The sequence below is a fragment of the Bos indicus x Bos taurus genome, chromosome 12 (genome assembly GCF_003369695.1).
Source record: "Bos indicus x Bos taurus breed Angus x Brahman F1 hybrid chromosome 12, Bos_hybrid_MaternalHap_v2.0, whole genome shotgun sequence".
Lineage (NCBI taxonomy): Eukaryota > Metazoa > Chordata > Mammalia > Artiodactyla > Bovidae > Bos > Bos indicus x Bos taurus.
This window is the reverse complement of record NC_040087.1, coordinates 67,923,922-67,939,505: the sequence shown is the minus strand read 5'-3', so window position 1 is coordinate 67,939,505 and position 15,584 is coordinate 67,923,922. Positions and strand designations below refer to the sequence as shown.

Below are 15,584 nucleotides of genomic sequence, written 5' to 3'. Positions count from 1 at the left end.
AGTGATGGGGTGATAAATTAGGAGTTTGGGATGAACACGTATACACTATTATATATAAAATAAATAAACAGCAAGGAGCTACTGTATACTATAGGGAACTATACTTAGTATCTTGTAATAACCTATAAAGGAAAAGAGTCTGAAAAAAGAAGATATGTATATATATGAATAACTGAATCTCTTTTCTGTACACTTGAAACTAACACAACATTGCAAATTAACTATACTTCAATAAAAAAGAAAGGTTACTTTTTAATTATGCAAGAAAAACAGACAAGCACAAAAATGTTAGTGAAAGAGGCAGTTTTTATTCAAGGGTTCCGTCTGAGTTTCCAGTCTTATTTCTGCCTATTCCCCGCTATTTATTTCATGCCTCAGGAATACCCAGGAGTGCTTGCAGCTCCCTGCACTCATCTGTGGCCTCATGTTGTGTTTCTGCTAAGTTTTTCCTCTGCCCAAAACACCCTGCCTCCACTACGCTTGCTGCCCTCATCATCTGTGAATGTCCACATATCCTTCCACGTGTCCTTCAGGCCTCTCTACAGTCCTGAAAGTTCCTCACACCCCAAGGTTAAGCTAGATGTCTTTTCTCTCTATTCCCAAAACAATTACTGTAGAATTGACTTTATTAGATTATCAATATTATTAGATTATAATATCAAAATCATTAGATTTTGACATTATTTGTTTCTGTCTCTCTCCCAATTAGTATTTGTAAGTACTTTAATTTGCATAGTCTTTGTATCTTAAGAACTTACCCACAGTACCTGATGTATACAACACACTGAACTAATGCTTATTGATGAGGCCTTAGCTACATTGCCACAATGGCTCCACTTTTACAAGAATTTAATAGGATCCAATGAATGTTGAGTTATTACAACCATCCATCTTGGACTATAGGAGAGAGAAAGATCATACCTGTTAGATATTGTCAGAACTGTGGTTGCCAAACTTTTTCTAGCTAAGTTGCATTGGCACAGAGTTAAAGAACCCCTTACCTTCTCCTTTCTTCTATGAATACAACTTCAAAACGGGATTCAATGGGGAGAAAAGTGCCCATTTTATTGGAATTCCAAAAGATAACATAATTTTAAAATAAAATAGCCTAACAAGCATCTGGTGCTTCCCTAGTAGCTTAGACAGTAAAGAATTTGCTTGTAATGCAGGAGTCCCAGGTTTTAACCGTGGATCAGGAAGATCCCCTGGAGAATGAAATGGAAACCAACTCTTGAATTCTTGCCTGAAGAATTCCATGGTCGGAGGAGCCTGGCAGGCCACAGTCCATAGGGTCGCAAAGAGTTGGACACGACTGAGCGACTAACACTTCACTTAACAATACATATGTTATTAAAAACAGACACAAGCTACCAAAAGACCATAAAGAAAGGATATACAAAAAGCTCTTAATGCATTGGAAATAAATGGCTTCATTCTCCTCAATTTTCACTCTCTTAATCATTTTCCAAACACACACCTAAGTGTGGCATTTTGCAAGATAATTTAAAATTAATAAGAAAGATTTTTATTGTTTTAAACCAAATTACCAAACAGTTTTCATAAAAATGGGACCTTGTCTCTTGCCTGGAGTCCTATGTAGAACACTACACATGCTGTTCTTCAGGGGAGAAACTCTTTTGTTCCTTTGATCCCTGGACTTGCTCACACCCTTACAATTTCCAGTGCTTATCACAGCACCTGGATCATGGTAAAATTCATACATCATCAATGAAGTAGATTAATAAGCTATTTTTTGCTGTTTTGGCCAGCAGTACTAATGTTATTTTGTTACTATTTTTTTAATCATGAAATTATTTATTGATTGATGGCAAAGCACTTTCTAAATATAATATATTGTCCACACCATCATCATCAAACAATAAGCATATATTATTCATGCTGACTTAAAAGTTGTAAACATAGAAACATTATTGATAGCTTCAAAAGGCTTACCTATTCTTCCTAATATTGTATATTATTGATTATATTATTATTCTATGTTAGACAATCATCAATTACAGAAGAGAATACACAGACCATAAAATAACTAAAAAAAAAAAAACTTTCATTCACCTAAGGCCTCTTTGTGGTCCTTTTCATTTCTGGATGAATAAAAAAATTAACTCCAATCAAAAGATGACCACAGAAGGAGCAAAACAGGTCATTTGGGTGACAGGCACAACAGGTGGTCTTAGTTTGTCTTAAATTCTATCTCAGAAGCAAAAGCTAGATAGAATATCATTTCCTTTTTAGACTATATCCATGGCATATTCTTTAGAATAGTTTTCAATTATTATCAAAGAATATTATGAATGGATGTATTGCCTAGCCTTCATTTCATCGAATTTGATGATCATTTTTTTTTTTTTCAGCCTTGTAATGTACCAACCACAGTTTTGGAAAATGGACTTTCTGTTTATAGCTTTCTAGGCACATGTTGTTAATGCAAGATTGTTTATTCAGCTGGATGTGTCCGTTAAGAGGCTCCCCATGCAAAGATGCTATTATGGATAGCAGACATAGGCAGGTGTCTGTTGATAATAAAATTCTGGTCGTACTAAAGCCAGACTTTCTTTCCAAAGTTCCAACCCACAAGGAATAAAAAAAAATTAAATAGAAAAACAGATGCATAATAGATCTGATAGATAGAGAGAGAGAGAGAGAGAGAGAGAAGTGACAGCATTTGGCCACAGTTCAAGTTCTATAGATTCCAATTCCATTATCTACCTAATTTGTCTGGAATGAATCAATCGAATGACTTTCATAGTTAAAGTGGTTGCTACTGACACAATTTATAGCTTTGCCTCATAGACGTCATATTTATTAAAGCAAAAAGATATGAAAGTCATGTCTTTTTTGTTTAAATGGCTTCAGGATGGACCAGTGAAGACACTACAGTCACTTGCTGATGAAAAATAGAAGCTCAGTCTAAGCGGACAATTGTTAATATCTCTATGCAGCCCTGTTTCTGTTCTTCCCATGTCTGATTAGCTTCAGAGGCACTGATGGCACCCAAATTTCCATTCACGAATGGGTGTATATAAGGAAGTAAGAGTGGTGCTTTCAAAAAGGGATCATGCTAAAAAAATAGTAAGGATCCTCTCTCTCAAGACTATTACATTATCAAAATTTGCTTTTATGTTCATTTTAGAGCTTTGTCTCCATGCTTACTTGATATCATTTAGCACAATGTGGAACATGGAAAGTGAATGGTCAAATCTACAAACACCAGTAAGTTTGATGAACCCATGGAAGGCAGCTCAGGCACTTGAGCATATCTACAGAGATGGAAAGAATCACACATGAACAATGGTATGTCTCCTCCCACTTTAATCTCTTTCATTAAAAAATCTTAAACCTGCATGCAGACACACAGAGCACAGAGATTAAGAAACAGTATGTTATCGGTAAGTATGGAACCCCCTGATTATCTCTTTTTTATAATACATTGAAACCTGATCCCCAGATGTTATTATTATATGATGTTTGTGTTTATTATTCGAAAGTTTTCTTCTTTCTTTTTTTCCCTGCTAAAGAGATAAATTTTCCGATCAAAACAATTAATTAGAAGCTATTAATGATGCCGTCCTAGATTTAAGAAGCCATTGTAAGAGAAGAGACTTCTCTAGTGGCTCAATAGGTAAAGAATCTGCCTGCAATGAAAGGGACACAGGAGATGTGGATTCAATCCCTGGGTCGGGAAGATCCCCTAGAGGAGGAATGGCAACATACTTCCCTAGAGGAGGAAATGGCAACCCATTCCAGTATTCTCGCCTGAAAAATCCCATGGACAGAGGAGCCTGGCAGGCCACAGTACACATGGTCACACAGAGCTGGACACGACTGAGCAACTAAGCACATGGGATATCATATATATTTTAATTCCTAAATTATGTATTGCTTTGTACTTTTTAAAAATTTATATAAATGGTATATGACTTGATGGACATGAGTTTGAGTACGCTCCGGGAGTTGGTGATGGACAGGGAAGCTTGGCGTGCTGCAGTCATGGGGTCGCAAAGAGTCAGACACGACTAGCAACTGAACTGAACTGAAATGGTATATATTTTTTGGTGATTTTATTTTTTTTGTCTCAAAAAGATTTTTGTAACTGATTCATCCACATATGTGGCTGTAGTTCACTTATTTTCAACGCTCCATAGGATTTCAGAAGAGATCATCAATTATGCAGATGGGACATTTGCCATATTTTCACTGTATATGTTATTATAAATAATGTTGCTGTGATTCCTACACATAGATTTGTATACAGGTGAAACAGTGTGTCGAGAGGTTAGAACTTTAGTTTTAAGATACGCATGTATTTGATAGCACATGCCTGCATGCTCGGTTGCGTGTCTGACTCTTTGCGATCCCATGGAATATAGCCCACCAGGCTCCCCTGTCCATGGGATTCTCCAGGCAAGAATACTAGAGTGAGTTGCCACGCCCTCCTCCAGGGGATCTTCCCAACCCAGGGATCAAAACTGTGTCTCCTGCATCGCCGGTGGATTCTTTCCCACTGAGCCACCAGGGAAGCCCCATTCAGTAGCACATGTATTTTTAAACAGTTATTTAAAATTAACGTGTTCCATCCAAAGCCTAGAAAAAGACTTGTGAGATGTGAGATGGCAAGAGTAAGTTCTAAAAATAGTTATGCTGACGTCATCAAATTAGTTCCCTACTTTTCTGGTAAGGAAATTCCCCAAATGTTGTGTCAAAACATTTGTGTCAAACTGCTGTGTTTTGCCAAAGAGATAAATTTCCCAGTCAAAACAATTAATTAGAAGCTATTAATGATGCCTTCCTAGATTTAAGAAGCCACTGTAAGAGAGGAGGGAAACTGCAGGATAAAAAAATCCCCTAAGCCAAGGTGCAGGAGGTAAGTTGTTACAGTTTGTGAATCTCTATTTTGGAATTTTGCCTTGAATTCCTTAACTCTTCTACAATCATTTCACAAACTCCAAATCAGTCAAGTAACAGACCACAAGGAAACTTCAGATATATGAGGGGCTAACCCTCAAACACAATTCTTACTTCTCTTCTTAATATAGTCAGTCTTGTAATATTTTATTCTCATCACAAAGAACAGTTTGGGTGCTGTAAGTCATCGGCACCCAAATGGTACTAGTAAATCTGCATCTGATTTAGTCAACTACAGACCATCTGGTCATCATTAGGTAAGAAAGTTCACTGGTAAAATACTTAAATTGCTAAGTCATAAATTATTTGAGAAAAAAAAAATTCTCAGCTTCTAAACCAAGGCTATATATTCCCATCCATCTCTCTCTGTTTCCATCCATCCATCCATCCATCTTTTCACTTACTAGAAGGCAGTAATCAGATGTCAGTATGGGATTTATGATTTGAATAGATTAGGGCTAATGATACTCAGGCCAAACAAGCCAATATCTTCATAAAATAGTAAACATTCATGGTCACATGACCACTAACAACATTGCAAGCCCACAGCAGCTATTCTGCAAATGAATGTTGGTCATGAAAAAACCAAGGGAAGAAAGATCTCAGTGTTGCAGAGTACATCTCACCTCATGCCTAGAAAACAAAACAAAACAAAACTGAAGGTCATACTCCACTGATGGTTGGTCCATGATATCAGTCTTTACCAGGAAGGTTGACGCGTCAGTTTTTGGTAGACAAAGATCTCAAGGCTGGGACAGGCAGGGAAAGACAAGGGGGAGGCGCCATTTCCCGGCTGCCCTTAACGCCGTCCTCTGAGAAACAGGAAAGAGAGTCATCTGCAAACTCGCTTGTGGCTTTTTAGATGGACTGATAGAAAATATTCTCTTACCTCACTGAGACTTCCCCAGAGTTAAATATATGTATCTAATCATTATTCACACTCAGGCAGACTCTATATAAACAATCAGGACTGTCACAGGTATCAATCCATGCTTTTAATTTCTTACCTCATGTGCCTCAAAAGCTGGCAATTTCATTCTTCAATAAAAGCAAGGGCTTCAATTTGAAGCCACCGTGACTAACATTTTTTAACAACAAAATCTATCTCTCAAGAATATATGGAATATATATTTATTTCTTATATCAATCTGTATGTCACAGACTTACCCAAGTGATCATTTTCCTCTTATGACTCCCCCTGGCCAATTCCTTATTAATCCACCTTTGGGCTTCTATTTCCTTTGGTATTTAGAATGTTGTTGATTTTTCAATAAAAAAAATTGTTTTTAACATCAAAGTTATAGGCCCTTTGTATTATTAAATCCCTTGTGATTATCTTCCTTAGAGCATTCTTCCAAAGAATCTTTCCATAGGCTCAAGTAACCTTTTTAAGAATTGCTCATTTAAAAAATGGACTGCTATGAATTTTACAAACAGAGCCATAGAGAAACATTTCTTAAGGGTATATACATCTTTCTACCAAGATGTAAATACTGAGGAGATCAAAGTGGACAAAAATGAAACATGGCAGGATAGTACCAATAGTTATAAAAAATATATGGCTATTTGGCACAACTCTGCAGTAAGAAAGTAATATTTAGCAATAATCTTTGTACAAACATGACCTTCTTTGGGTGACATAATACCAGACTCCTGTTATCTATTGTTTTAACTTTACCTCTTAAAGTAATCATCTTCCAGTTTATTTGTTGGACAGCCCTCATAAATGGGCAAGCCTATCTCATAAGAGCAGTTGAATGTCAAGGAAGAATTTAAACAAAGGCATATATCCTTTACACAGGAAACAGTCAATGTTTAAAAACAGCAGTGGAAAAAGACCCCATCCATTAAAGGTTTAGAGACATCCTCAAGGAAAGACACATACATGTATTAGTGGTTTATCTTTCTCATAAGCCCAATGCAATACACAGCATTGAATTACAAAGATAATGGATAACAGAAAGAATTCTCCACCAGAGTCTACACTTTGTATTCATTAGTCCTCCCTAATCCAGTTGTACAGGTGTCAGCTAAAGGCTCTTCTTTTACTATTAAGGAATTTGCCACATTGACAAGGGTGATAAAGAAGAAGAAATGCCAGGTGCTGGTGTTTTGAGCGGCAACTTGTCTCCACTTGCAGTCACCATGAAGACTCACCTTGTGACTTCACAGAGGATTATAACCTCTGGAGAGACTGCTGCATGAGTATTTATCATCCTTAGAACTGATCAGAAATGCCAAGTGGTCATGGTTACAAGACACCTGTTTTCATGCATTCCCTGCTAAAAGCTTCCCTGCTGAATTGCTGATAAATATTGACATTATGTTTCAAACCACATGGAATGGCTTGAAATCCTGGCTCCTCTCACACAAAGAATTAAGCTTTGACATTTAGCTGATTTAGCAAGACCACTGTACGTGAGAACTTTTACATGAATTTTAAAGAAAAAAAAAAACAAACACTGGTTTTAAAAAACAGAGAAAACGGGAAAGGCCAATTAGAAAGACAGTAGAATTTCAATTACCTTGGACACCCGATTTGCAACTTCTCTGCCCACGGTCAGCCCTTGGACAAATGTCCGCGCAGCAATGAAGGCGCGGGTGATCTGAATTTTCAGCTTCCGGGGAACATCTCCAAACGGCTTCAGCTGGTCTGTGTATTTGCTCACGCACTCCAGGTAGTCCTCGCTGAAATGATACTGCGGGTTGATCAGCTGAAACATCCGTTCTAGGAGCCGAGCCCAGAAGTCATTGAGCATTTCCTCCAGATTCACATTGCCCCCCGTGTAGTATCTCTTAAGCTCTGTAAAGAGGTCCTGGAACACTTCCGAATTCTGCATGTACAGCATTCCATAGGTCCGTACAAACATATCATTTAGTGACTTTTCTGCATTCTCCAGGAGCTCTCGGAAAAACTCTGCAAATTAAAACAAGAAAGCAGTCATAAATTAGAAATATCTAGGAAGTCCAAAATATCCACTTACCTCAAAAACAACTGCTTCTAATGGTTGTTTTCACGGAAAAAAGAAAAATGTCTCCTGTGATTAAGGTACCAATCAACTGATGAAAATATTTTAAGTGAGATTTGACTTGTATCTAAGATCTTCTCTCAAAGAAAACAGAAGAGCATATGATTTCTGTTGGAAAGAACATCCATTACATTAGGAATTTACCATTGAATACTCTTCTAAAGAAGTTCAATTATTTTTCCATTTGTTGTAAATTTTAGAAAACTCTATTAACTTGAATCAGAACATGTGGCTAAGTATTTTTGTTAATATAATAAATGCATAACTGATAAAAACATTTGCTTCAGTCTATTTAAAAATCTGTTCTAGCCACTCATTCAATTAATTTGCTTTTATTTGGAAAAGTTCATAAATGGGATATTCAAAGTAATGAAATATTTGGACCCTTTGGAGTTGTTATATATAGCAATCAATTATCAGTGTTTAGAGGCTCATAGTATAATTAAATTCACTTAATACCAAAGCTATAATAAACAGAATTTAGGCTGCCATAATGAATCAGAAAGTTATGGAGTACCATGTATTATTATGATAAACTATCACTATATAGAACTTGAACAACATACAGGTATTTGGGCTTTCTGGTTAAGAGGTTCTAAATGAAAAAGAATCTACCAAGACATGACCACTTTCATCCTGAAACAGCACTTGAATATTTCTGGGAATAGTTACAGTATGTAAGAAATGGGATGGAAAAAACAATGTCCCTGTTAGACTCATTGGCCCTCATATTGGTCTCCCTCATATATATGGAATCTAGAAAAAAAATGGTACTGATAAACTTATATGCAGGGCAGGAATAGAGACACAGGCATAGAGAATGGGGACATGGAAAGGGGCAGGAACAGGAAGGGGAGATGAACTGGTAGCATAGGACTGACATATATATACTACCATGTGTAAAATAGACAGCTAATGGGAAGCTGCTGTACAGCACAGGGAACTCAGCTCCGTGCTCTGTGATAACTTGGGGGGGGTGGGGGGGGAAGCTGGAGGGAGGCTCTAGAGGGAGGGGATATATGTGTGCATGTGGCTGATTCACACTGTAGTACAGCAGAAAATAACACAACATTGTAAAGCAATTATACTCCACGCCCCCCCACCCCCCAAAAAAAAGAATACAGAGGAAATACAGAGTTCATGTGTGTACAAAGTTTATCCATTTGCACCAGAGCAAGCTCAAGCGTTATCCCATTTGGAGAATGTAATTGGGGGTGGGAAAAAGGCTAAGGAAAGATTATGCTTCTGAGTCTATGAACCCAATTCCCAACAACAAAGAAATTCCACTTTACCGCCCATTGTTCTCTCTTATTCCCAGAAGCTATGGCCCCCTCAGCCAATGCAGGGAACAATCATGTCCTCTATACCTCAAGGAACTCCAATAGGAATGAATACAACAAAAATCTCTTTTTTTTTTATCCAGAGGTTTGGGGAGACTTTTTCCTGAGATGCAGAAGGAAAAATCAATGACTCTCTCCATGGCGTCCATGGGAGCTACACCTAATTTCTTCTTTATCAGAAGAAGCACTTGACTTAGCTACATTGAACTATTGTCTTGATAAAATTGTGTCTATAATGGTGATTATTTTGTATTTGTTTTCAAATATAACTGATATGCTTAAATTTAAAATGGACACTGTTCAATGTTTATCCTCTTATTATGGTGGTTTCATGTCTATTCCTGGAGGCCATCCTCTTAGGCCATCTATTGCTGCATAATAAACCACCTGAAAATGGAAAGGCTTAAAAAAAAAAAAAAAAAAGGGAATTCCCATAAGGATAACAGCTGATCTTTCAATAGAAACTCTTCAAGCCAGGAGGGAATGGCAAGACATACTTAAAATGATGAAAGAAAATAACCTACAGCCCAGATTATTGTACCCAGCAAGGATCTCATTCAAGTATGAAGGAGAAATCAAAAGCTTTTCAGACAAGCAAAAGCTGAGAGAATTCTGCACCACCAAACCAGCTCTCCAACAAATACTAAAGGATATTCTCTAGACAGGAAACACAAAAACGGTGTATAAACTCGAACCCAAAACAATAAAGTAAATGGCAACGGGATCATACTTATCAGTAATTACCTTAAACGTAAATGGGTTGAATGCCCCAACCAAAAGACAAAGACTGGCTGAATGGATACAAAAACAAGACCCCTACATATGTTGTCTACAAGAGACCCACCTCAAAACAGGGGACACATACAGACTGAAAGTGAAGGGCTGGAAAAAGATTTTCCATGCAAATTGGGACCAAAAGAAAGCAGGAGTCACAATACTCCTATCAGATAAATTAGACTTTAAAACAAAGGCTGTGAAAAGAGACAAAGAAGGTCACTACATAATGATCAAAGGATCAATCCAAGAAGAAGATATAACAATTATAAATATATATCCACCCAACATGGGAGCACCGCAGTATGTAAGACAAATCCTAACAAGTATGAAAGGAGAAATTAACAATAACACAATAATAGTGGGAGACTTTAATACCCTACTCACACTTATGGATAGATCAACTAAACAGAAAATTAACAAGGAAAAAAAAAAAATGTATCTATAAAGCTCACTAAAGCAAAGCACAGTAAAATGAGGTATGGCAATAAAAGGCATTAAATTTATTAAAAAAAAAAAAAGTGCTAAAATGGACACTGTTCAATGTTTATCCTCTTATTATGAAAGAATACACTTTTTCTTCTTAAATACAGAAATTCTATTGCTACAATCTCAGCAAAAATTGAGGAATTATCTGAAATTCATGGCTTGTCACCCTTAAGGCACCAAATAGTTCTTATTTTAATTTTTATCAAATGCTAAAATCAGGCTACATAGTATTAAACCTCTCTAACCTTCAAGGATTCATAAAGGAAAATCAGATGGGGAAAAAATTTTCAAAACTGTCAAAGGATTCATTGGTCAGAATATTTATATATGTGCTATGCATGCATATCTGCTAAGTTGCTTCAGTCATGTGTGACTGTGCTACCCTACAGACTGTAGACTGCCAGGCTCCTCCTTCCATAGGATTCTCCAGGGAATAAAACTGGAGTGCGTTGCTATGCTTTTCTCCAGGGGATCTTCCCAACCCAGGGATCGACCTCGGGTCTCTTTTACTGCAGGCGGATTCTTTACCATCTGAGCCACTAGGAAAGCCCTATTTATATATGCTATTTGCCTATGTTATTTATGATTTTATGAAATCAGAAACAGTTTAAAAGTTTTTCAGAAATTTACTAGTCACTTAGATTGTCTTAAAAATGTAAACTATATTAAATTATTAATATTAATACCAAAGTATTACCATAATAAAACCTCTCAGTCTTGAAACCAAAGATGAAAATAGCTTGGCCTTATTCATATAGGAGCAGGTAAAAGGTGTTACAGATTGTGAAAGAAACTATGAAAGAATGGAAAAATCACTGAATTGAAAAATACTAATATAATGAGATTGGAAAGTGGATTCTCATCACGAGCTCAGGATGGTCTATTCATTTATCTTCTTTTTGAGGTCAATTATTTTGTTGGACTCAGAAATTAAAGCTTAATTTATTGAATACAGAGTACTGCCTTCAGCAATGAATTGTCAGTAATCAATAATGTGGTCTGGATTTGCAAGAGCTAAACAAAAGAGGGAGTTGTTTTCTTCTGGTTCTTGTTGCTCTCCAAAGACTTGAGGTATAAATGCTTTACTGTAGGGATTAAATTTTTTTTTATTTAAAATTAATTTTTTAAAAATTGGAGGATAATTGCTTTTCAATGTTGTGTTGGTTTCTGCCTGTATTTCTTTTATTGAAAGTAACATTCCTAGTGTTTCCTCTCCTGACATGGGGAAAATATTAGTCTCTGACCACTTTGCAGCAAAATGGGTAAAATCAGATTGCCCACTCACTGTGTTTTGTGGTTTATTTCTTTATGCCTAAATTAGTAGTCATAATTTTATGAATATAGAAACTCAGTTATCATATTTCCATAAATATGGTTCAAGAAACATTTTTTCAGATGCCAGGATTAAATTTGTGTCTAAGGGTGTGTCATTGACTCAGAAGTTTGCTCTTCGTTTTACCAGTCCTCAAAAGTCAAGTTATTATTCCTTGTTCAAAATCATTATATGGTTTAGTGATCTCACAGTCAAAGTTAATATTTGGTACTAAAGGATGCTAATACATCAGGCAATTATGACAAATGTTGCTACCTTAAAGTACATTGATCTTAGATCTTATGAAAGATGGGGATCCGAGGTACTGAGGCAAAACTAATGTCCTCCAAAAGATAAGTATACTCATTTCGTTTTTAGCATGCCCATAGACTTAAACTTCCACCTTTTGAAGGGTGACTCTGAACAAAGTATTTTATGCTTGAATGAAAACTCTCTCAGCAAACCAACAAGATGGGGATTAGGAAGGAAGACAGTTACCAGACCCATTTTGCTGAGAAAGTATTATGCCCAAAAAGCATAGAGAACTGAAGAACCACATAAAGAAAGAGACACGACTCAATTTAACCCTTTGCTTATTAGGTAAGGGCAAAGCTCTCATTGGATACAGGCTTCAGTCAACAAAAAATTCTTATCTGCAAGAAAGAGTATGGCAAATAAAAATGCTTTTATTTATTTATTTTTCTTCCCCAATCACAAAATATACATCAAAGGTGATGGCTTAGGGCTCAGTTACGCTTCACAGAAGCACAAAAGAACTTTTTCCAGCCAGCTGTAGCCTCTGGGAGGATTTTATTCATCTAGAGGGGAGATGTGGATGTGAACATCTGTTTGCTGCGGGGCAGACTGCCCCAACTGGGAGAGCAATCTTGTGGATAAAAACCACCACTGTTTCAAAAGCAAAAAAGAGAGTCTATGCACACCGCCGACGGTTTGGAGAGGCCTCTAAAGGGGCAAAAATCAACTCCCAGGAGCCAAAAGGCTCCGTAAGGATATCTGTGAAAGGCTTCCATTTATTGCCTCCAAATGAATGGATCAAAACGTCAGGTGCACACAGGACTAAGGAGAAGTACAAGCAAGAGGAGAAAGAGGCAGACTGAAGGTTCTCAAGGAATTTGCAGTCTGCCCCAAAAAGCAAACGCTAGGCCCGTTTACGCTGGAAGTGCTGACTAGTTGACATTACCGTAGCAGGACTAGGCATGGCGACCGGATCAAGCACTGTTCAGCATTTACCTAGAAACTGTAGTGTTTTCCTATTCTCTTCTCATGCTCTCCAAAACACTCCTCACTGCCAGCTCATTTAAAATTAGTGCTTCAGGTTGGTGGTATAAATTCATGTCATCATAGAACCCAGTGAGTGAAAGCTCTTGTCACGAGTTGGTGGAGACTGTATCTACGCATGATCACAGCATCTATCCCACCAGGGGGAGCAGGTCTATTGACTTTGCTTCCCTAAATCCACATATTTGTGTTGAGTTTATCTCTCTCCTAATCTCTTCTTTCTGCCCTCCCCTCCACAAAAGCATGCTCTATTGGTTCCATCAGCTCACAACCCAAGCTTTGGCTAAGATAAACTCCAAGTTGCTGGCATGGAGGGTAAATGATTCAGAAAGCTGATCTCAGACAAAGGCTATGATCCAGACACAGGAAAGCTATGGTCCTGCCCTCTACCCAGGCCCTTTTCAAGGTGAAGTGAATAGAAGAGTCCTTCACTCTGCACACACCTGTCAGCTTTCCAGCGTATCTTCTCCTTTCAAAGTCTCCTTGCTTACATCATCAACTGATGTGAGCACCAGGGAAATGCTGAGTTAAGAGGAGCATTAAAGGAGGAGGAATCCCAGTGCCATTTACTCTTGTCTCCCACAGACTTTGAGGGCTAAACACATGGTCCCTAAATAACCTGTCTCTCCCCATTCCCTGCAGGGTGAGACTATAAGAAGGTGGATGCTGCACAGGGAGTCCTTGTTGCATGAAATGTCACCCTCGGCAGACTGTAGCTATGTGGAATGCATGACTCAGTGCTAATCCTCTACATCAGAGGTCTCTGCCTCAAAATTACTGACATTTTGAGCTGGACAATCTTTTTTTCAATTAAAAAAATTCAAAAATTTATTTAATCAAATTTATGTATTTACTTTTGCTGCACTGTGTGGCTTGTGGGATCTTAGTTCCCTGATCAGGGATTGAACCTGGGCCCCCACAATGAAAATGCAGTGTCCTAACCACTGAACCATCAGGGAATTCCCTGAGCTGGACCATCTTCCTTGAGTGTCTGCCCTGCGCACTATAAGACAATAGGTAGCACGCCTGGCTTCTGCCTATTAGATGCTATTGGCCCATCCTCCCTCCAGCAGTGATGACAAAATTGTCTGCAGACATAACTGTCTCCAGCACATGCTCAGTCTCTCCAGTGAGCTCTACTCTTCTGCTAAAAAATCCAAATCCCAGAAGCCTAGAGACAGGCCATCGAAACCTTCCAAGAAAAGACCAGCTCTTTCCTATACCTCATCAGTCTGGCAATTTATTTACAAGAAAAGTTCCAGGAGCTGTGTGTGCTTTGAATGAAAGGAGCTGAAATGCACATCATATTCACAGGTAAGCTTGTTAGTGACCAAAACTACCATCTCCATGTATGAGGCCTGCCATAGGACAGGCCTTAAAAAGTGGTGACTAGGTAGCGAATAAATAGACGGTGAACATGAGCACCCAGTGAAATACATCCTGACTCCATCTGGATGGGGCTCCTTTTAGGAAGTGATAACATTGCGGCCCCGCCTTAGAGGGAAAGAAATCCTACAACTGCATCTTAGAGCAGACAAAACTGATGTGCTGTCTTGTCATCCTCCAAACACATGTATTTCAGTTCAGTTCAGTTTAGTTGCTCAGTCGTGTCCGACTTTATGTGACCCCATGGACTGCAGCACACCAGGCCTCCCTGTCCATCACCAACTCTCAGAGTTTACTCAAACTCATGTCCATTGAGTCGGTGATGCCATGCAACTATCTCATCCTCTATTGTCCCCTTCTTCTTCCACCTTCAAACTTTTCCAGTATCAGCGTCTTTTCAAATGAGTCAGTTCTTTGCATCAGGTGGCCAAAGTATTGGAGTTTCAGCTTCAGCATCAGTCCTTGCAATGAATATTTAGGACTGATTTCCTTTAGGATGGAAAAGTTGGATCTCCTTACTGTCCAAGGGATGCTCAAGAGTCTTTTTCAACACCACAGTTCAAAAGCATCAATTCTTCAGCTCTCAGCTTTCTGTATAGTCCAACTCCAGAGTTCAGACAAAATGTGGTCCACTGGAGCAGGGAATGGCAAACCACTTCAGTATTCTTGCCTTGAGAACCCCATGAACAGTATGAAAAGGCAAAAAAGATAGGACACTGAAAGATGAACTCGACAGGTCAGGAGGTGCCCAATATGCTACTGGAGATCAGTGGAGAAATAACTCCAGAAAGACTGAATAGACAGCGCCAATGCAAAAACAACACCCAGTTGTGGATGTGACTGGTGACAGAAGTAAAGCCCGATGCTGTAAAGAGCAATATTGCATAGGAACCTGGAATATTAGGTCCATGAATCAAGGCAAATTGGAAGTGGCCAAATAGGAGATGGTAAGAGTGCACATCGACATTTTAGGAGTAGTGAATTAAATGGCCTGGAATGGGTGAATTTAACTCAGATGACCATTATGTCTAC

At 38.1% G+C, this 15,584-nt stretch overlaps 1 protein-coding gene and 1 non-coding gene across 3 annotated transcripts in view; both read right to left on the bottom strand.

Annotated features, from left to right (window-relative positions):
- The window catches only part of GPC6 (glypican 6), a 1,232,535-nt gene that overhangs the window by 613,297 nt on the left and 603,654 nt on the right, over window positions 1-15,584 (bottom strand). For both annotated transcript variants that reach the window (XM_027557801.1, XM_027557800.1), the window contains exon 3: window positions 7,449-7,840. In XM_027557801.1, coding sequence (XP_027413602.1) covers window positions 7,449-7,840 — 392 coding nt within the window. The remainder of the gene's footprint in view (window positions 1-7,448; window positions 7,841-15,584) is intronic.
- TRNAE-UUC lies at window positions 14,054-14,125 on the bottom strand. Its single transcript has one exon. It is a non-coding gene; the product is annotated as a tRNA-Glu (tRNA).